General features: G+C 48.5%; 1 protein-coding gene across 1 annotated transcript in view; it reads left to right on the forward strand.

The window, feature by feature from the left end:
• ANKRD13C (ankyrin repeat domain 13C) overlaps positions 1-23,486 on the forward strand; it is a 117,037-nt gene that overhangs the window by 87,957 nt on the left and 5,594 nt on the right. Inside the window, exon 12 of the mRNA XM_082266106.1 lies at positions 10,805-10,905. Coding sequence (XP_082122232.1) covers positions 10,805-10,905 — 101 coding nt within the window. The remainder of the gene's footprint in view (positions 1-10,804; positions 10,906-23,486) is intronic.

The following is a 23,486-nucleotide window of genomic DNA, read 5'->3' on the forward strand; positions in this document are numbered from 1 at the left end:
AAGTTTTTACACCAGCAAGCTGTAAATTAATGAATATGCCTTATTTTGAAAGGCATGACCAGACCCTTTGCATAACTCTTGACATTCAAGCTTGGCGTCATAGAAAGTGTGAGGAAACAATCGAGGTGTGGTTACTGACAATGTGATCCCTAATCAACTTTGACATGGTTATCACATACCAGCTTGAGGCATTATTAATAAACAAATGAGCAATGCTTTTTGCAGGCTGAAGGATTATTTTAATACTGACATTGCTAGAAACATTGCAGTATTTTTAAAATAGAAAACACATTTTTCTCTGTTGCTCATTTGTCCACTTACAAAAACGTATGCCAATTGGTCAAATATTAAATTAGTTGACGCTGCTAATTTTGCCATCTAGACATCAATGATTTCTTGTCCCAAAAAGTTAAAGTAAAGCTGGGCGTAGATGGATCTTTATTTCTTTCAGCCAACAGGCTGAATCAAAATGAAAACAGATTCCTCCATCCACATGAACAAGGTGGATGAAAGAATTCTCAAAAACTCTTATAATGTCCTTCTAGGATTGTGTCACAGTTTGTCACCCGCTGTGTCCTCCTGGCTGCTGCTGGTATCATGTAATCGCTGTGACCTATCACAGCAGATCACATGGCAATTGTACACAATAGATGGCTTCCATTCTTACCATTTGTGTACTATTGTGTTCATCTCTGTGATTGGTCACAGTAATCTCATGGTACAGACAAGGCCAATCAGTCCATCTGTACCATGTAATTAGGTGTGGCTAATCAAAATAGTACACACTGGATGAATGTTTTTTATTCAGAAAAAAAGAAAATGGTTGCTAATAGTAATTATTACCGTTATAAGCGATCATTGTGTGTGTGGGTGTGTGGGGGGGGGGACCTGATCACCTCCCCAAAGCAGTACAGTGTAACTATGGTAACATTGTATTGCTCTGGTCACATTATGTAAAAAAAAAAAAGAGAAAAACGTTTTAAATTATTTAAATGGTTTTTTTACATACTTTCACCAGTCGGGTCCGGGTCACACTTATGCAATGCGGGAAGGCTGCGAATTCGCAGCCTGTTCCCGCATCGCAAATGCACCCCTGGCAGTTCACACTGCCATATGCGATACGCAGGGGGTGTCAATAAAATGTTAACGACACCCCCAGTTTGATCGCATATCGCAGTGCGATCTTTACAGTTTGCACAGGATCGGATCGCACAAGTGTGAACCACTGTGCGATCCGATCCTGATGCGGCTGAAAAAAAGGGTCCTGTGCGTCTTTGCTGCGGGTGCAGTGTGAATTTCAGCCATACAAAGTGTATGGCTGAATTCGCACCGCACAGCCGATCGCATGTAATGAAGGAGCAGTGCGCTCCGATATTACATGCGATCGCCGCTGCCGCAAGAATGTGAACCGGCACTCAGTGTCACACTGCCACAGCAGTTGAATGATGACGCTGTACTACACTTGTAACAGAATGTAAAAAAATAAATTGAACTTTTATTATTCCTTTTCCAAAAAAATTGCAACTTCAAAAAACTTGTCATGCCTCTTACTAAATACCTTGGACTGTGTACTTTTCAATGAAATATTTATACTGTCCTGGCATTTTCAGGCCTCAAGAAATGATAGTCCGTCAGTACTGTACATCTGAATTGATTTTCAGATATACACCCACCGGACACTTTATTAGGTACACCTTGCCAGTATCGGGTCGGACCCCTTTTTGCCTTAAGAACTCCTTCATTCTTCGTGGCATAGATTTATCAAGGTGTTGGAAACATTCCTCAGAGATTTTGATCCATAGTGACATGATAGCATCACACAGCTGCTGCAGATTTGTCGGCTGCACATCCATGATCCCTTTCCACCACATCCCAAAGATCTATTGCAGGGATATGCAAACTACGGCCCTCCAGCTGTTTCAGAACTACAAGTCCCATGAGGCATTGCAAGACTCTTGACAGCCACAAGCATGACACCGAGGCATGATGGGACTTGTAGTTTTGCAACAGCTGGAGGGCCACAGTTTGCATAGCCCTGATTCTATTGGATTAGATGTGAGTGTGGAGGTCATTGGAGGACAGTGACCTCATTGTCATGGTAAAGAAATCAGTGGTGAGATGATTGGAGCTTTGTGACATGGTTGTATTATCCTGCTGGAAGGAGCCATCAGAAGATGGGGACACTGTAGTCATAAAGGGATGACATGGTCGTCAACAATAGTCAAGTAGGCAGTGTTTTTCCAATCTGCTATTGTCCAATTGTGGTGAGCCTGTGCAAAGTGTAGCCTCCGTTTCCTGTTAGCTTCCAGGAGTGGCACCCGGTGTGGTCTTCTGCTGCTGTAGCCTATCTGCTTCAAGGTTTGATGTGTTGTGTGTTTAGAGATGGTATTCTGCATACCTTGGTTGTAACGACTGGTTATACGACTTACTGTTGCCTTTCTATCATCTCAAACTAGTCTGTCTATTCTCCTCTGACCTCAACAAGGCATTTTCTTCCACACAACTGCCACTCACTGGATATTTTCTCTTTTTCGGACCATTCTCTGTAAACCCGAGAGATGGTTGGACGTGGAAAATCCCAGTAGTTCAGCAGTTTATGAAATACTCACTCAGCAGCCCGTCTGGCAACAACCAAAGTCACTTAAATACCCTTTCTCTAGCGCTCATTGACAGACGTAGTCCTCGGTGATACACCACCTTCGGGTTATGTTGCCTCCACAGGAGCAGGACTAGACAGGAAATTAAAAAGCTCTGGCCACACCCCAGGGGCAGTCCCAGAGGGTATATCCTCTCTCTCTCTGCCTCAGCAAATCAGTTATTTTCTGTCTAGTTAGGAGTAAGGACCTAGATACCTTGCTGGGATCTTGGGTCCTGGCAAGAATTTTTTCTTAAAGGATTTTTTTAGACAGCTTTTTTCTCCAGTGTTCCTGTGAGATCTTCAAGCAAGAAAGCTGAACTGGGCGACGGGCTGGATGTTGAGATCCGGTGGTCACCCCAGTTCAGCCTACGAGCGCGTGCAGGCCATAGCTCCGCGCTGGGTCGGCCGCGACAAAGTCCCATTAAAGGACTGTCCACGCGAGTTAAACGTCTCGCTGAAACGCCAAAGACCATGAGTCACGGCGTCCGTATCGGTCGACAGCCCTACTGCCCCGGTGGAGAGGGGTACTGTCAGGAGTTGGTGCCCGCCTGGTTCCGGTATGGTGAGTAGTATGTTCCCCCTTTCCCCCTGACGGGTTTTGTGGTGAACGCGGGCCCCTCTCTGTATGGTAAGATAGAGTCCCTTTCTATCCTACAACATGACACAGATCCTCCTACTTTGAGTGTGATTTTATGTGTGCAAAAAGCCAGGAGGCTTGGTTTGGGAGCTAACAATCTAATTGTATACATGTTTTAAAGATGTAATCTGTGGCATTCTGGGAATCTTATGGGTTAAGAATAAGCTACCTACCAGTCAGAAGCCACGGACATGTAGACTGCCTTCCTAATCAGATCTCCAGCTATTAGCAGGCCTCCCGAACGGCCATGCGGTCCGCCAGGGCCGGTACCGCCAACCACGCCATATCCCCATGCAGTGAGAGTGTTGTGTGCCCTGCAGCACACCGCTATTCAGTACGGGCCGCCGCCATTTTTTTTGCTGGATCGCACGAGCCGCCATTTTGGCGTAGCCTCGTGTCTCCAGCATGGGGGCGGCCATGTTTGAGGTGATCCAAACACCTCGTGGAGCTTGGGGGAGGCGCCGGAAGGCGTACAGAGGGGCGGAGCCGCCTCCTTTCTTCCTGGGCAGCCAGCCAAAAGACTTCCTGTTTAAGACAGCGCTGTAACCTGTTGCAGTTAAACTCTGAGCATCAAGTGGTGAGCCTGGGGGTCTATCTCTCTCTCTCTCTCTCGATCGATAGGGATCCCTAGCAGGTAACACTAAGGGGCTTTTGTGGCGCTGGGGGTCGAAAAAAAAAAAAAAAAAGAAAAGTTTTATTTTTGAATTATATTATCCAGGAAGTAACTGGAGTTATCATGGACCCTGCCACACATATTCCCCCACCTGTTTCCCTCGAGGGGGCCACGGGACCCGCCGGTGCACAGAGTATAGAGTCATTTACAGCAATTTTGGAGTCTATGGTGGCTCGGGTGGAGGCGGCCTGTCAGGGACGGGGGTCAAGGAAGCGACCCCCGCCTACCCCTATACCATCTGACACCTCTGACTCAGATTCAGAGGTGGTCACGGCAGTTGCAGGTTCCTCTGCAAGGGCTGTTATCCCAGGTAAAGCCCCCTCAGACAGTGAGGAGGACGCTTCTTCTCCTGCTATTATTCAGGAAGAAGCATTGGTGGACGCACTAGTTGTAGCAGTGCAGGAAACCTTACAACTTGAGGCTTTACCGGCAGAGGCAACTGAAACAGAGATTCCTTTTGGTACTAATAAGCCCATCAAGACGATGAAGGCTTTTCCTGTACCTAAATGTTTCGGTAATCAGATTAAAGGAGAATGGGAGCATTCTAAACGTACCTTTACTATTTCCAAGCGTATTGCTAGACGCTATCCGTTTGAGGAATCCATCATTAAGAAATGGACGGTACCACCAGTCGTGGATCCGCCTATTTCCAGGCTGAATAAAGCCACGGTTATTCCAGTGGAGGACACTTCGTCCTTTAAGGATCCGGTGGATCGAAAGATGGAAGCAGAGTCCCGCACCATCTTCTCTCTGATAGGGTCAGCTTTTAGACCAGTAATTGTTATTGGCTAGTTTCCCAGACACTTACGGAATGGGCGAAAATGGTACGCCAAGATCTTAGGGGAAAAGATATTCCCCAGGAGACATCTGATTTGATGGAACAGATTATACAAGGGCTACAGTTTATCTGTGACGCAGCCTTGGACACTACTCCCTTATTAGGGCATGCATCTAAGACAGCGGTGATCCTCAGACGTGTGCTGTGGTTAAAATGCTGGTCAGCTGACCTAGGTTCCAAGAAGACCTTGACAAATCTCCCCTTTCAGGGGAATCGTCTATTTGGGGCCAACCTAGATGAAATCATTAAGGATGCCACTGGGGGCAAGAGCACTTTTTTGCCACAGGCTGCTAAAGCTAAGGGACCTCGCAACAAGCGAGGACCTTTCTTTACCGCCCATAAAGGGCGCCCGGCTGGTACTAGCGGGAAAGGCAAGACTCCTCCAGGAGGGTTCAAGAAGGGCTGGTCGGACAAGCAAAGGACCAACCCAGCCAAACCCGAAGCAAAGGAGTACACAGCCTGAAGGTGCGCCCCCACCCGGTTTCAGGGTGGGGGGATGTTTTCACCGGTATTCAGGACATTAGATCGAGCATCAACCACTACTACCGGTGCGATTCTTCCCTTCCAACATTTAAGTACTACAGGAAGCGGTAATTACCGTTCCCTGAATAGATCTTTTCCTTTACCTTTTCCTAAGATTAGTCCCGATACCTCACAGGAATCGGATCTGGTTGACCAGATAGGCCAAGTAGCCTCTAGTCGGGTGACTTCGGTCCCTGAGGTTCAACCAGAAAAGATCACCTTTCCTGATAACTATCAGGTATCTGATAAATGTGTGGGAACAGAAAACGACCAGACTTTCTCGGATGGTCGGGGCCAGATACCTCTAGGGACGCCTGGTTCAGATCCAATCAGCGCCAGTGGTCCTAGAAATTCTAGGCTGGCCTCCTCAAGCCGGCCTGGCCGACTTGGACATGTTAGTCGTAGACGTTCCGTGGGAACTTCGTCTCAGGGAGTGTCTGTGGTCTCAAGGACCAATTTACCATCATGCTTTACAGTCGCTGGGTTTAATGGCCTGGCCATTGAGACCCAAGTACTGAAGGACAGAGGTTTGTCAGCTTCAGTCATTCCTACCCTTATTAAAGCAAGGAAAGCGACTTCCAGCAAAGTCTATTATCACACATGGAAAACTTATATTGCGTGGTGCGAATCTTTAGGATTTCCTCCACGTACCTATTCGTTGTCTCGAATATTGGCCTTTTTGCAACAAGGGGTTGAGCAGAAGCTAGCCTTGAGCACCATCAAGGGTCAAGTTTCAGCATTAGCAATCTTCTTTCAGAAGCCTTTAGCTACCAAATCCTTGGTGCGGAATTTCATCCAGGGGGTGCGGCACCTGGCTCCTCCAGTCCGCGCGCCCTTACCGCCTTGGGATCTTAATTTGGTTTTGTCGGTTCTACAGAAACCTCCTTTTGAAAACATCAGGGAGATTCCCTTGCTTACTTTATCCCAGAAAGTGGCCTTCTTGGTGGCTATTACTTCTGCTCGCAGGGTGTCAGAACTGGCTGCATTATCATGCCAGTCCCCATACCTAGTGATTCATAGGGATAAGGTAGTACTTCATCCTAAGCCATCTTTTCTTCCCAAGGTGGTTTCAGATTTTCATCTGAATGAAGATATTGTACTACCTTCCTTGTGTCCTCAGCCCAAGCATCATCGGGAACATGCGTTGCGTTCCTTAGATGTGGTTCGGGCAATCAGGGTATACCTGAAAGCTACGGAATCATTCCGTAAGACGGATTCACTTTTTGTGATCACGGATGGCCCCAGAAAGGGTTTGCCTGCATCTGCCGCGACCATTGCCAAATGGATTAGACAAACGGTGGTACAGGCTTATTCTATTAAGGGTCAGAGTCCTCCGTTCCCTGTTAGGGCGCACTCCACTCGAGCGCTCAGTACTTCCTGGGCCTTTCGCCATCAGGCGTCAGTGGTCCAGGTATGTAAGGCGGCCACCTGGTCGTCAGTACATACCTTTACAAAATTCTATAAAATTGATGTGACGGCATCGGCGGATGCCTCATTTGGCCGCAAGGTTTTGCAGGCCGCAATTTGAGGAGACCGGTGGTCTACCTCGAGGGTTTTTTTCTGTTTGAAAAAAAAAAAAAAAAAATTGTTTTCTCTTTTTTTGTTGAGTCTCATCATTAAGGATGAGCATTGTAAACTTCTAGTTGGCACCGGTTGGGCCTTCTAGATTGGGATTTGATTTCCATTTTCCCACCCCTCAGTTGTGATACTGCTCTGGGACGTCCCGAAGGTGGTGTATCACCGAGGACTACGTCTGTCAATGAGCGCTAGAGAAAAATGGATTTTTGTAAAATCTTACCATAAAATCCTTTTCTCTTAGCTCATTGACAGACGTAGTCCCCGCCCCTCTGTTTTTTTGAGTTGGGTTAAAATCTCTAAAGACTGCTTTTTCACATAACTGATTTGCTGAGGCAGAGAGAGAGAGGATATACCCTCTGGGACTGCCCCTGGGGTGTGGCCAGAGCTTTTTAATTTCCTGTCTAGTCCTGCTCCTGTGGAGGCAACATAACCCGAAGGTGGTGTATCACCGAGGACTACGTCTGTCAATGAGCTAAGAGAAAAGGATTTTACGGTAAGACAGGCCTCGACAAAACCCGGGCGCCAGGTCGCATTTGCGACTAGAATTAGCGACCTGGCGCCTGGGGGTGCCCTGCAGAGGGTGTCCTGTCATTTTTGTATGGACTTCCGCGCACGGAGTGCACGGACTTCCGGGCCGTCCGAAAATTGAGGCCCCGGCTTTTCGGCCTACTTGAGATGAGGCTTCCAATGGGGAACTGGCGCCCTCTTGTGGTGGCCGGGAGTAATGACTGTTGTAATTACTGTTTCCACTGTTTGTTCACAATGCATTACCATCTCCCTGTCCAGTTAGTTACCTTTGACAGGGAGTGTGGTTATTTATTATTAATTTAAATTTATTTTTTTAATGTAAAAACTAAATAATATTTTTTTCTTTTTTTTTTTTTTAATTATTAAAAAAATATATATATTTTTTCCAATTATTATTATAAAAAAAAAATGTATATATATATATATATATATATATATATATATATATATATATATATATATATATATATATATATATATATATATATATATATATATATATAAATCTTTTTTTTTTTTTTTTTTTTTTTTTCCTCTCATCGCCATGCCACAGCCGAAGGCCCCTTTCACACGGGCTGTCTGATCAGGTCCGCCTGTCAGTTTTTCAGGCAGACCTGATCGGACCCTTCATTCTCCTCTATGGAGCAGTAATCTGCCGCCATCTGATCCTGTCCGCCAAAAGCAGACTGATGGTGGTTCTATTTTCTATCCATCCCGTGGATCGGATCAGATGGCATCGGATGGAAAGAGACAGACAGTCTGTTTTCATCCAATTGCGCTAGAGGAGAGTGGGGTTCTAGTCGTATTTATGTGTAAATTTAGTATCCGTTTTATTAAATAAAGCTTGGTTGTTAGTTTAAAAAAAAAAAAAAAACTGGCTCCTAACTTTTTTAGCTGGCTCCTAGATTTCAGGAAAATTTGTCAAGCCCTGCGGTAAGATTTTACAAAAATCCATTTTTCTTCCCTTTTCTGATGCTCGGTTTGAACTTCAGAAAGTTGTCTTCAACACATCTAGGTGCCTGAATGCATTGAGTTGCTGCCATGTGATTGGCTGATTAGCAGTTTGTGTTACCAAGCAATTGAACAGGTGTACCTAATAAAGTGGCCGATGAGTGTATATATCATAATTTGTGGGCTCGCTGCATTAACACAGAGACCTGTGTTCCTAAATAGGAAAAACAAAGAATTCCTTTGTTTATTACTGACAGAACAGCAGTCTGCCGTGTTTACAACGGCAGACCTCCGTTCTGTCTCCACAGCGAGCGATTGTGGGTGGCCAGCTGCAATCGTGGCCGCCAGACCCGCAAAGTGGCTTCCCCTGTGGCGAATAGGCGTGCGCGCCTCCGCTAGCGGTCCCGCAAAGCGATGTATAGGTATGTCGTTTCGCAGGGCAGAGCCGACCTGCTGCAGTGCATGTACTGCTGGCGGTCGGCACGTGGTTAATAAAATCATATTGAACTTCCTCATAATTCTCATGAGAGGCTACAATACAATACAATACAGCCTTGGTGGATACTCGGCAAGCCACTGAATTAAATGGCCCTTGGTATGGAACAACAAAAAAACACAATAAAGACAATAAACATGTAACGTATAGATATCTACGTCCGGATGCCTGAGATTTCATACACGTGGTAAAATCTTAGCCGTTTTTCAATTAAACAAATTCCATATATATGGCTAAATTGATTTCACCACATGTGCAGAGGTCCCTGGGGGTTCGAGCCGCTGTAGGGAAAAGGAGGGAGGTGGGAAAATAGAGGAAATTGGGTATAACTAAAGGTAGATCACCTCAATACTATGAACAAGGTGGAATCACTAAACCAAAGAGTGGAATGAAGGATCACAGTCTCAATGATGACTTGTAGCAAAAGGGACCAGATAATGCTGGTAAAGTTCCTGTCATATCAAGTAGATCCGATTTTATCATCTGACCATCCTCTCCATACACATGGGTATATAGTTACCTTCTGACATGCAGGACCCTGAATGAAAATTGCCCTACTATAGCTACTAGTAATGCTTCAGCAATTCTTATGAATATGTAGTCGCTTATAAGTCCCCTATCGGCTGTACTGCCATACAGTACAGTCCAGATGAAGCTACGCAAATCCCAAGCAAAATGCCTTGACCTCATCTTTGTCACGTGATGCCAGGTCTAATTATGTCCCGGATGGGAGCCGGAATCAGCCAGGGATGATGAAGGGCTGCAAGGATTTGTATCCATTTGGATATACCACTAGACCATAGGGTGTTGAACTGTGGATAAGCACTTGTCTGCCATTTACCATCTGCCCACATAGCAAGGAGGAGAACGGTAATGTACAACTTTACTGATCCCCGGCATGGGATAGCTATGATACAGGAAATACCTGTGCAGTGGGGACGTACAATAAAACACACACACCAGTACCTATTTCGCAGGAAACCTGTGCATGTTATTACTTTAGCACCACCAACTGGATTGCTGTTCTTGCACCTTCCTTACACATGTATGGCAGTACAGCCGACAGATGACTCGTAAGTGAAAATTGGCCTGGGCCAAAAGAGGGGGTTAAAGTGTCCAGTGCTGAAGTGGTTAATTGGCTTACTTGATTTCACTACACACTTGAAGCTTCTCATAGTAATTCAGAGTAGTTCAACTGCTAGGAGGCTGCATTTTGCCCACTCCTGGCTTGGTATTGCCCACTCCTGGCTTGGTATTGCCCACTCCTGGCTTGGTATTGCCCACTCCTGGCCTGGGATTGCCCACTCCTGGCTTGGGATTGCCCACTCCTGGCTTGGGATTGCCCACTCCTGGCTTGGGATTGCCCACTCCTGGCTTGGGATTGCCCACTCCTGGCTTGGGATTGCCCACTCCTGGCTTGGGATTGCCCACTCCTGGCTTGGGATTGCCCACTCCTGGCTTGGGATTGCCCACTCCTGGCTTGGGATTGCCCACTCCTGGCTTGGGATTGCCCACTCCTGGCCTGGGATTGCCCACTCCTGGCCTGGGATTGCCCACTCCTGGCCTGGGATTGCCCACTCTGGCCTGGGATTGCCCACTCCTCCCAGACTGACCTCCACCCATGAAAGCATTTTGAGATTTGCACAACTCACAAGAGCCAGCTCACTTGTTTACATCAGGGCTAAGGGCTCTTGAAAAGATTGAGGTGGTGGAGAAAGGAGTAAAAATATATGCAGATTAAACTTCAGTTGTAATGTTGTTGTAGCAAGATTTGCTAGGTTGTCCTAAAAACTTAAGAGCGAAAAAGTGACATTCTGACAATATAAGCCCTTGAGTCTACCACCTTTGTTGGTTCCTTCTCCGCATTGAGATTGCAGATTTAATCGGTTCTACACCTTTTGGGGTCTGTATAAACATAAGTAAAATATTTCCTTCTCTTACAGACTGCTGAATGTTCTAGAAGTAATTGCACCTTTCAAGCACTTTAATAAACTTCGAGAATTTGTACAGATGAAGCTTCCTCCAGGTTTCCCTGTAAAATTAGGTACGTAATGCTAATTGTTTGCGACACTGGCAGGATTAAAGGTTGAATATCTGATTATGGGTTCTTCGGAGAAAGTGGTTGTTTGGAGGTGGTGGGGAAGGGGGAATCAAATCATTATTGGAAATGCATTTATACAGGTTGAATTAAAGCAGAGCTCCACCCAAAAGCTGAAGCTCCGATTGTTTGCTGCTTTCCCCCTCCCTCTGCTGCCACATTTGGAACCTTTCTGGGGGGGGGGGGGTTAACCGCTTCCACTTCTGGGTAAGATCGCTGCAATTGATGTGCAGCGATCTCCAAAATTTCCAGCCCCTCCTTATTGCATTTTCTGCATTAAGGTAGATAACCTTTCAATGTTGGTGTCGTTGTGGTCAAAACTGAGATGATTGTAATGTTTCCATTCCCAGATTTATTTCCCCTTCACCCTTTCATTTAGCTTGCCGATAAGACGTGTGTCATGGCCTAATTTGTGACCCTCAGTAGATGACCTGGGAGCAAAGAGAAGTTGTAATTCCCCTTTGCTCCTTGTCCTTGCAGTTGTCATCTACAGAACTCCTTATTCCAATAACTCCATGTCCTCTGGTGCTACCTGCAGTCAGCATCCCCCTGCTTCTTGTTTCCACTGGCCATGCGGTTCTTGGAGCAAGGGAAGGAGGGCCACTTGACTGCCATTTCTCTTTCGTTCACTGACAGACACAGCTGCATGTCTTTTTAGACCCTTGGGCTTATGCTGCTCTCTCTTCAGAAGTAGGACTAGGCTGAAACAATTTTGGCTATGCCCCTGAGGCAGTCCCAGGGGGTATACCATCACTTCCAGCTATAGGACTTCGGTTTTTTCTGCCTAGTCAGGAGTAAGGACTCTTTGCTGGGATCTGCGGTCCTGGCATTTTTCCTTTTTTCAATGGAATTTTTTATTTTCTCTTTCTTTTCTGTTCCTGTGTGAACTACAGTCAACAGCTGGACTGGACGAAGCACTGCATATCCCAGATCCTTATGGCCTTCCCAGTCTGGCCTGCGTGACCCTATCTATTAGCTCCGCGCTATGTTGACCGTGACATAGCCCCATTAAACGCGGGCTAGCCGGCGAGTGAAACGGCTCGTGAGGTTGCATAGCCCTGGTCACGACAACGGTCACTATAAGATTGCCAGCGTACTCTGGCCGCAGCACCCCCATTCCAAGATAGTGCGGTGACCTGCCAGGAGTGGTGCCCGCCTAATGCCAAGGTGTGGTGCGTACAGTCCCCCCTATTTTCTCTGGGAATTGCTGGGATGGTCGCGGGCCCTTCCTGGGGATGGTGTGCCCCCCTCCCCTCGTGTCCTTCCTCTCCTCATTGTTTCCCCCCCTCTCCTAGCGGGTTGCTCCCTGCATTGGTCACCCTCACCTGCCTCCAGCCCTCTTCCCTAGTCCCCCTTTGGGGTGCATAGGTGTTTCTGGGTGGGGGGTGATACATTTGTGCTGGGCCAGAGGGCAGTGGGAGTGTGCTGCTGGTGGCTCCCTGTTGTCTGCATTTATTGCTTCGGGGGGAAAAGAGACTTTTACTTCCATGGGGTCCAGTGGGGTCTCGGGCACCGCTTGGCTCTGTCATTTTGCCTTGGATGGTTGTTTTCAGCCTTTGCGGCCATGTTTTGGGTTTCCCATTGTAGTCTATGCGGCGGCCATTTTCTTGATGTGCAGCGGGGACCTCTAGTGACAGTGTCAGCGCTTCCTCTTTGATTGCAGTGTGGAAGGCTGTTTGGCACTCTAAATCCAGCTCTGGGTGCATGGTGGTGAGTCTATGTGGGTATACAGTCCTTCCTGTATGTACAGCGCCGCTGGCGCTGATCCTTGTGGTGCTCCAAACGTTGTGCAGGGGGGTATTTTTTTTTGGGCACAGTGTGGCTCCGATTTAACCATGAAACCCCTCTAACATGTATCCCCACCTGACCCACTCCTTGAAGCTGCAAGACCCTCTGGGTCTCAGTCTGCCCTGGCGGCCTTGACTGCAGTCACTTGTGTCAAAGATTGATATGGCCCTGCAAAGGGGCCCTAGCAAGAAGCTCCCCCTGTATCCTCTGCCTCCTCAGTTTCTGAGGTAGTCTTGGCCACCGCGGATGCGAGTCAGTCCACTGGGTCTGCGTCCACCCACCCTGAGAGCTCTAACAGTGAGGATGAACCCCCTCTTCCTCTGCAGCCGCACAGGAAAAGGCTCTGGTGGAGGCATTGATTATGTCAGTGCGGAAAACTTTAAAGATGGAGGACTCGGCTAATGCTGAGTCGGCGACGCCGGTGCAGTTTGGCACTCGCAGATCTTCCAAGGTGACTAAGGTGTTCCCCTTTCCTGCCCATTTTGAAGAGATTGTCACTAGTCAGTGGGGATCCCCGAAATGCATGGTTGGAATACCTAAGCGTTTCCCGAGGAGATATCCCTTTGAGGAGTCTCTTCTGAAAAAAACTGACAGTTCCACCATCGGTAGACTCTCAGGTTTCCAGACTAAATAAGGCCACGCTTCCTGTGGACAAGAGGGCTGAGGCTCTGGTTCGTTACCTTTTCACCATGGCAGGTTCAATCTTGAGGCCGGTGTTTGGTACTACTGGTTCCGCAGACAAGCCTTCCCCAGCCTGAAGGGGCGCCCTCACCCGTATCTGGAGTGGGGGGCGGCTTTGCTTCTTTCCGGACCTGTGGACCTTGCTCATTTCAGGACAAATGGGTCCACGAGTTGGTTCGTTTCAGCTTCAAGATCGAGTTTCGGTCCTGCCTCAGGCAAGGTTCTTCCCTTCCAATTTAAGCCTGTCTCAGATTCGGCTGCAGGGCCTTTACAGGGCAGTGCAGGACCTGTTAGCACAAAGAGTCATTGTGCCGTTTCTAGAGTCGGAATGTTTTTTCAAGGTTTTTATTCAAATCTTTTTACCGTTCCCTGGAAGGAAGGCAAGGTCCGCCCGATCTTTGACCTCAATGCTCTTAACCACTTTGTGCAGGTTCAGAAATTTCGGATGGAGTCCATTCGCCCGGTAGTGGCTTTCCTTCATCAAGGGGATCTTTTGGCTTGTATCGATCTCAAGGACGCTTACCTTCATATTCCAATATATGTCGAGCACCAGCGTTTTGGCTTTGGCTTTTTGATCACTCTTTAGCTCCTTTGTGTTCACAAAAGTTTTAGCCCTAGTGTTGGCCTTGCTTCGGCAGAAGGGGATCACGGTACTAGGTTACCTGGATGATCTGCTTCTGTGTGCAGAGTCTTTGGCTCTAGAAGTCGACTTTATTGTATTGTATTATTGTGCGAACTCTACAGGAGTTCGGATGGACACTGAATTTTCAGAAATCTGCTTCGACTCTGTCCACCAAACTGGACTACTTGGGTCTGACACTAGACTCGGCCTCAGCCAGAGTGTTTCTTCCACAGGCTAAACTACAGAAGTTGCAGGATGCGATTCGGCTCCTGTTTTTTCAACCGTCAGTCATTGTTTAGGACTTGCATGCAAGTGCTGGGTCTGATGGTCTGCACCTTCAGGGTGGTTCTATTTGCTCAGTTCCATACCAGACCTCTGGAAAGAGAGATTCTTGCCAAATGGGACAAAGATCCGCAGTCGCTGGACGATCTGTTCCTGTTGAGTCTGGGTACGAGAGCGTCTCTGATATGGTGGCTTCTCCTGGGAAAGTCTTTTCTTCCCCTGTATTGGACAGCGATTTCCACGATGCCAGCCTGTCCAGGTGGGGCGGTGTCTTGGGAGTATACTGGGGCGGTGTCTTGGGAGTATACTCGGCTCAAAGTGTTTGGACTCAAGAGGGGTCCGTCTGCCGATTTTAACATTCTGGAGATTTGGGCGATCAGGCTTTGTCCGTCTCAGTGGATGGATTGTCTGCCCAGATGCGCGGTGAGCATAAAATCGACAATGCTACGGCGGTGGCATATGTCAATCATCAAGGGGGCACAAGGAGTGCCCTGGCGGCCCGAGAAGTAGCCGGCATCCTGAGGTGGGCAGAACTATATGTTCCGGCCCTCTCTGCTGTGCACATTCCGGTAGTAGAGAATTGGCAAGAGGAATATCTGTCGGCAGACGTTGGATCAAGGAGAATGGTCTCTTTACCCAGAGGCGTTTCATCCGATGCCCCATAGAGATGCATGGGGCATCCGTTCAGATCCGCCTGAAAAGCTGACAGCTAGTGTGAAAGGGGCCTAAGGGTCAGGTTCCTCCTTTTCCTGTCAAGGCGCATTCTACAAGGGCGCTTGGTGCCTCCTGGGCCTTTCATCATCAGGCTTCAGTGGTTCAGGTGTGCAAGGTGGCAACGTGGTGGTCTGTACACACATTCACAAAATTTTATAAGGTGGGTGTACTTGCATTTTCGGATGCTGCGTTCGGCCGCAGAGTTGTGCAGGCTGCGAATGTATTTTTTTTCCTGGTTGAGCTCCTGTTATATCTGGTTGGCTATTTTTAGCCCTTGTCAGGAATTATGTATTGCTGTGTTTTTCCCACCCCTCATGTTGATACTGCTTTGGGACATCCCAAAGGTCTAAGAAGACATGGAGCTGTCTGTCCGTGAACGAAAGAGAAAACTGGATTTTTGTCTTAAACGAAAGAGAAAACTGGATTTTTGTCTTAATGTAAAATCCTTTTCTCTGAGGTTCAATGACGGACACAGCACCTGCCCCTCTGTTGGGTTGAGTTATGTATTCCTCTGACACTACTCGTAACAAACTGAAGTCCTGTAGCAGAAAATGATGGTATACCCCCTGGGACTGCCTCAGGGGCAGGCAAAGCCAAAATTTGTTTCCGCCTAGTCTTACTCCTGAAGAGAGAGCAGCATAAGCCCAAGGGTCTAAGAAGACATGGAGCTGTGTCCGTCAGTGAACCTCAGAGAAAAGGATTTTTACAGTAAGACAAAAATCCAGTTTTCTCTATCGCTCATTGACAGACGTAGTCCTCGGTGATACAGCACCTTCGGGTTATGTTGCCTCCACAGGAGTAGGACTAGACAGGAAATAAAATGCTCTGGCCACACCCTAGGGGCAGTCCCAGAGGGTATATCCTCTCTCTCTCTGCCTCAGCAAATCAGTTTTTTTCTGTCTAGTCAGGAGTAAGGACCTAGATACCTTGCTGGGATCTTCGGTCCTGGCAGGATTTTTTTCTTAGAAAATAATTTTTTAAGACAGCTTTTTTTCTCCAGTGTTCCTGTGAGATCTTCAAGCAAGAAAGCTGAACTTGGCGACGGGCTGGATGTTGAGATCCAGTGGTCACCCCAGTTCAGCCTACGAGCGCGTGCAGGCCATAGCTCCGCGCTGGGTCGGCCGCGACATAGTCCCACTGGACGGGGACTGACCCTGCGAGTTAAACGTCTCGCTGAAACGCCAAAGACCATGAGTCACGGCGCCCGTATTGGTCGACAGCCCTCCTACCTCGGTGGAGAGGGGTACTGTCAGGAGTTGGCGCCCGCCTGGTTCCGGTATGGTGAGTAGTATGTTCCCCCTTTCCCCCTGACGGGTCTTGTGGTGAACGCGGGCCCCTCTCTGTAATGGTAAGGATGGGTTCCCCTCTATCCTACAACATGTCACAGATCCCCCTAATTGAGTGTGATTTTTGTGTACAAGAAGCCAGGAGGCTTGGTTTGGGAGCTGACAATCTAATTGTAAAGATGTGTAAATGATTGTAGTCATTTGTGGCAGTACTAGAACTTTACTGTGATAGTATAAGGTATCCTACCTGTCAGTAGCCACAGGGCGATGTCTATACATGTATACTGCATTCCAGATCATTCCTCCAGCTAAGCAGCGGTCCGCATACGGCCCGCTAGGGTCCGGTACCTCCGACCACGCTGACCACCATGAGGGTGAAGGGTTGTGAGGCCGAGATCCTTCTGCAGACATGCCGCTATTCTGTGCAGGCCGCCGCCATTGTCTGGTAGATCGCACGAGGCCGCCATTTTGGTGTAGCCTCGTGTCTCCAGCATGGGGGCGGCCATGTTTGAGGTGACTCAAACACCTCATGGAGCCAGGGGGAGGAGCCGGCAGGCGTGTTAAGGGGCGGAGCCGCCTCTTTTACAGACAAGCACTGAGCAAGCTGATGAAAACTTCTGTGCATCAGGGATGAGCCTTGGGGTCTGTCTCTCTCTCTCTCTGTGGGGTCCAAAAAGGCAGGTAACACTGAGGGACGCTGTTGCGACTGGGGGTCACAAAAAAAAAAAAAGTTTTTTTTACTTTGTCATTTTTTGTCGCTGGCAAGTGTCTTGTATAATCATTGACCCTGCCGCATAGGTATCCCCACCTGATCCCCTCAAGGTGGCCGCAGGACCCTCCAGTACCCCACTTGTGTTTTAATGCATTATCGGCAATTTTGGAGTCTTTGGTATCCCGGGTGGAGGTGGCCTGTCAGGGACGGGGGTCAAGTAGCGACCCCCGCCTACCCCTATTGTTTATCAGATACTTCAGATACGGATTCGGAACTGGTCAATGCAGTTGCAGGTCCCTCTTAGGGGGCTGTTGTCTCAGGTAATATCTCCTCAGCAGTGAGGAGCACGTTTCTGCCTCCGCTATAGCACAAGAGTGGTGGATGCACTAGTTGTGTCCGTCCGGGAAACCTTTAGTCTTGAGGTTACACCGGCAGAGGTAGCTGAGACTGAGATTCCTTTTTGGTACTTGTTAGCCTACCAAAAGGGCGAAGGATTTTCCTTTACCCAAATGGGGTCGTTTTGAAACGAACCCCTGTTATTTCCAAACGCATGGCTAGGTGCTATCCGTTTGAGGAATTCCTCTTTATAGGATAGACGGTACCACCTGCTGTCTTGCCACAGACTGTTAGGATAAAAAGACCTCGTAACTAACGAGGACCTTCCTTTTCTGCTCATATAGAGTTGTTCGTTCCGCGAGGGCGGGCGATAAGGCGAAACCCTCCAAAGCCCCTTTAGAGGGGTTTCAAAGGGCGCTGGTCGGGTAAACAAAGAGTCCGGCTCAGCCAAGCCTGAAGAATATAGCCTGATGCGCCCCTACCCATCTCTGGGGTGGGGGGGGGATGTCTTCACCGGTTTCTGGAGGACACAGGATCGAGTTTCGATCACTTCCACCGGTGCGATTCTGCCCTTCTAACATTGAACGGTTTCAGGGGTTCTATTCGAACCTATTCACAATGCCCAGGAAAGGGGGCAAGGTGCGTCCAAATCTGGACTTGGGAAGAAATAGAGTCCATCCGTACAGTGGTGGCCTCCCTGCATAAGAGATTTCCTGGCGTCCATAGACATATAGGATGCCTATCTTTATTTCTCTATCGCTCATTGACAGACGTAGTCTTCTTGATTCTCAAGAGCTGGGTTATGTTGTCTCCGCAGGAGTAGGACTAGGCAGAATGACAAAACGTTCTGGCTCCACCCTAGGGGGCAGTCCCTGAGGGTATATCCTCCCTCTCTCTGCTACAGGGAATCAGTTTTTTTCTGTCTAGTCAGGAGTAAGGACCTAAGCTCCTTGCTGGGATCTTTTGGTCCTGGCAAGACTTTTTTTCTTTAAGAAAGACATTTTTTAGGTAGTTTTCTCCAGTGTTTTTTCCTGTGAGATCTTCAAGCAAAAATGCCGGACTGGGCGACACTTGTGGTCACCCCAGCCGGCCTACGAGCGCGTGCAGACCAGGCATTGCGCTTTGTCGGCCGCGACATATTCAAGTAAGTATGCGGGGCCGGGCGACTGGCTGGATGTGAGATCCAGTGGTCACCCCGGTTTCTGCCTAAAAGGCGCGTGCAGACCAGTGCGCTGAGTCGGCCGCGACGGAGTCCCAGTAAAGGGACTGACTTTGCGAGTTAAAGCTCGCTTGGACGCCAGGACCAGAGAGTCGAGGCGTCCACAAACCCCCACCCCGGTGGAGAGGGTATTATGAAGAGAGGGTGCCTGTCGGTTCGGTATGGTGAGTAAAACGTTCCCTTTTTTTCCTCATTTATGAGGCAGTATATATTATGGGCCCCTCCATATATGGTCAGTATATATCTGACACTTACAAGTCCCCCTTGTAATACAGCATGTGTTTGTGGGAAGTGGACTTGGTTCAAGAGCTAACACTCTACCCAGCAGACTGTAACATTACAGCAGACATAAGAGGTATAAACCTACCTTATGTGCAGTGTATCTCTGTAGATCCATATGTCACCTCTCAGCAGAGTGCAGGTGGATGTGCTGGGAAGACGATATCGGCGGTCCGCCGCCATTTTGCCGTAGACCGAATACATATATGTCCTCAGGTCACGCCGGCCGCCATGTTTTTGGAGTCTTATGTCTCTTCTATGGGGGCGGCCATGTTTTGTGAGCCCAGCTTCCTCGTGGAGGGCTGGGAACGCCGGAAGGCGTACACAGGGGGCGGAGCCACGCCTTCTGCCCGGGAAAAAGCAAACAGCTCCTTCCAGTCTGTGTAAGACAGACGCTGGCTGCAGTTTGTTGGAAACTGCACTGCATCGGTTGGTGAGCCTTGGGCGTCCCTCTCTCTCTCTCTGGGATCGAGAAGCAGGTACTCTGAGGGGCGCTATTGCGCTAGGGGGAGACACACAAAAAAAAAAAAAGAGTTTTTTTGTTTATTGCTGGCAAAGTGTCCTGTATTAACATGGACCCTGCCACTCATGTATCTCCTCCGGATCCCCTCGAGGGGTCTGCGGGATCCTCCAGCACCCCATTGACAATTGAATCTTTGTCAGCTATTATGGAAACTTTTGTGTCCCGGGTGGAAGTGGCTTGTCAGGGACAGGGCGCAAGAAAGCGACCCCCGCCTAACCCCTTATTATCTGAAACCTCGGATTCAGACTCTGAGCCTATTTCTGCAGTTGCAGGTACTTCATCTGGTATTGGTGTCTCGGGTCCTGTCTCTTCAGACAGTGAGGAGGATGTTTCGGCATCTGCCATAGCCCGAGAGGAAGCGTTGGTAAACGCACTCATTGTATCTGTTCAAGAGACTTTAAGGTTACAGGGTATTCCATCAGAAATAACTGAAACTGAGATCCCTTTTGGGACTAAAAAGCGCATCAAAGTGGCAAAGGTTTTTCCATTGCCCAAATGTTTTGGCAATCCAATCGATGAAGAATGGCGTCTGCCAAAACGCACTTTTAATATTTCCAAACGCATTGACAGGCGTTATCCGTTTGAGGAAACCCTTATTAAGAAATGGACAGAACCACCTGTGGTGGATTCACCTATTGCTAGATTGAATAAAGCCACGGTTATTCCTTTAGAAGACGCTCCGTCTTTTAAAGATCCAGTGGATCGCAAGATAGAAGCTATGTCTCGCACCATGTTTTCCTTGATTGGATCAGCTTTCAGGCCAATAATTGCTATTGGTCTGGTTTCGCAGGCTGTAACTGAATGGACCAAGTGGTTACGCCGGGACTTAGAAGAAGTCCCTCAGGCGGTATCAGATTTGTTGGAACAAATGATACAGGGGTTACAGTTTGTATGTGATGCGGCGTTAGACGCCACTCCATTAATGGCGCGAGCATCAGTCTCAGCAGTGGTTCTCAGGCGTACACTGTGGCTAAAAGGTTGGATAGCCGACCAAGGTTCCAAAAAAGCATTGGCTAATATCCCCTTTTCAGGAGAGCGTCTATTTGGAGCCAACTTAGATGAGATCATTAAGGATCTCACCGGTGGAAAAAGCACGTTTTTACCGCAAAATTTTAAAGGTAAAGGAACTCGTCAAAGACGAGGGCCTTCTTTTTCTGCTCACAAGAGGTTTTTTCGTCCAGCGGGTGAAAAAACTAAGTCCTCCAAAGCTCCTACAGGAGGCGTCAGGGGTCGGTGGTCGGGCAAGCAAAAGCCCGCCCCCTCCAGACCCGAAGATAAACCATCCAAAGCCTGAAGGTGCGCCCCCACCCATAACTGGGGTGGGGGGACGTCTTCGCCGGTTCCCGGATCCATGGCTTTCCAGAATCCCGGACAAATGGGTTTGCGAAGTCATAAAGTCAGGGTACAAGATCGAGTTTCGATCTCTCCCACCGGCGCGATTCTTCCCTTCCAATATCCGACTATCTCCGGATCGTCTAGAAGATCTGCGGAGAGCAGTCACAGATCTACTACAACAAGGAGTGGTAGTCCACGTTCCTTGGACAGAACGGTTTCAAGGGTTTTATTCAAACCTGTTTACAATACCCAGGAAAGAGGGCAAAGTGCGTCCAATTCTGGACTTAAGAGCGCTCAATTCTTTCGTCAACATAAGAAGATTCAGAATGGAGTCCATTCGCACGGTAGCAGCCTTCCTGCATCCAGGGGATGTCCTAGCGTCCATAGACATCAAGGACGCCTATCTTCACATTCCCATTTTCGCAGGACATCAGCGTTTTCTACGCTTTTCCGTAGAGGAGAACCACTATCAGTTTGTGGCGTTACCTTTCGGTCTCGCCACGGCTCCGCGGGTCTTCACAAAGGTGTTGGCCCCTATGTTGGCACTTCTGCGCCAAAGAGGTATATCGATTCTAGGTTACCTAGACGATCTTCTGCTTCATGCAGAATCTCCTCAGACCTTGCTACAAAACATAGAAATTACTATGATTTCTTTACAGGAATTCGGGTGGCTGGTGAACCAGCAAAAGTCATTTCTGGTTCCCACCCAGAGGCTCGAATATCTGGGTCTAATTCTAGACACAGTCAGGACGAGAGTTTTCCTTCCGGTAGGGAAACTTCGAAAGATTCAATCAGCAGTCCAGTTGTTACTGTCCAACAGCTGGTCTTCCCTTCGGACGTGCATGAGGGTTCTGGGGTTGATGGTGGCTTCATTCGAAGCAGTCCCATTTGCCCAGTCCCATACCCGAATTCTTCAGCAAGAGATTCTTCTCAGATGGAATCGGAATCCGGAATCCCTGGACAATCAGATACGATTGAGCAAACAGACCAGAGAGTCTCTGGTTTGGTGGCTTCGGTCTCCAATGCTCAGCCAGGGAAAGTCATTTCTGCCAATATATTGGACGATAGTGACCACGGATGCCAGTCTATCCGGATGGGGAGGAATTCTTGGTCAGTTATCTGTCCAGGGACTTTGGTCCCCGGAAGAATCCAGATTACCGATAAATGTATTGGAACTGAGAGCGATCAGACTTTGTCTGATTCACTGGACCGAGCAGCTCCAGGGCAGCCCGGTTCGGATCCAGTCGGACAATGCCACGGCCGTGGCTTATGTCAATCATCAGGGGGGCACCAAGAGTGTCCGAGCGGCCAAAGAAGTGGCTTGCATTCTTCGCTGGGCGGAACGATTTGTTCCAGCAATCTCTGCGGTGTTCATTCCGGGGGTGGAGAATTGGCAGGCAGATTATCTCAGCCGTCAGACCCTGGATCAGGGGGAATGGTCCCTCCATCCAGACGTTTTCCACCAGTTGTGCCTACGGTGGGGCACACCGGATGTGGATCTGTTGGCATCACGATTCAACAGGAAAGTTCAGAGATTCGTGGCTCGCTCCCGCGATCCTCTAGCAGAAACCGCGGACGCACTGATCGCCCCGTGGGGGCAATACCAGCTAATATATGCCTTCCCTCCTCTCGCGTTACTGCCAAGACTTCTTCGCAGGGTAGAGGAGGAAGGAATCCCAGTAATCCTGGTAGCTCCGGACTGGCCTCGTCGAGCTTGGTACGCCGACATGGTCAGACTGGTGGCGGACGTCCCATGGAGACTTCCTCTCTAGGAGGATCTACTGTCTCAGGGACCGATCTTCCATCCTGCTTTACGATCGCTGGCTTTAACGGCCTGGCTATTGAGACCCAGGTGCTGAAGGACAAAGGTTTGTCAGCTTCAGTTATTCCTACTCTAGTTGAAGCAAGGAAAGCGACTTCCAGAAAGATTTATCATCGCACATGGAAGTCCTACATTGCATGGTGTGAACCTTTGGGGTTCCGTCCTCGGTCTTATTCGATTAGTCGAATATTGGCTTTTCTGCAACAAGGGGTTGAGCAGAAACTGGCCTTGAGTACTATCAAGGGTCAGGTCTCAGCATTAGCCATCTTCTTTCAGAAGCCTTTGGCTACTCATTCCTTGGTGCGGAATTTCATCCAGGGGGTGCGACATCTGGCTCCGCCAGTGCACGCGCCGTTACCCCCCTGGGATCTTAATTTAGTGTTGTCGGTTCTTCAGAAACCTCCCTTTGAAGATATTAGGGAGATTCCTCTACCCACGTTGTCCCAGAAGGTGGCCTTCTTGGTGGCTATTACTTCTGCACGCAGGGTGTCAGAACTGGCCGCATTATCTTGTCGTTCACCATATCTGGTGGTTCATAGAGATAAGGTGGTTCTTCGTCCGAATCCATCCTTCCTACCAAAAGTGGTTTCAGAATTTCATCTGAATGAAGAAATTGTATTACCTTCCCTGTGTCCTAAGCCCAGTCATCCTCGGGAATTTGCTTTGCACTCCTTGGATGTGGTCCGGGCGATCAGGGTATACTTGAAAACGACAGACTCGTTTCGCAAGACGGATTCACTTTTTGTGATCCCAGATGGACCCAAAAAGGGGTTGCCTGCATCTGCCGCGACCATTTCCAGATGGATCAGACAGACGGTAGTGCAGGCTTATTCTATTAAGGGTCGGGAGCCCCCGTTCCCTGTTAAGGCGTACTCCACTCGGGCACTTAGTGCGTCATGGGCCTTTCGCCATCAGGCGTCAGTGGTCC

This window comes from Pelophylax lessonae (assembly GCF_965119305.1).
Source record: "Pelophylax lessonae genome assembly, chromosome: 8".
Taxonomy (NCBI): domain Eukaryota; kingdom Metazoa; phylum Chordata; class Amphibia; order Anura; family Ranidae; genus Pelophylax; species Pelophylax lessonae.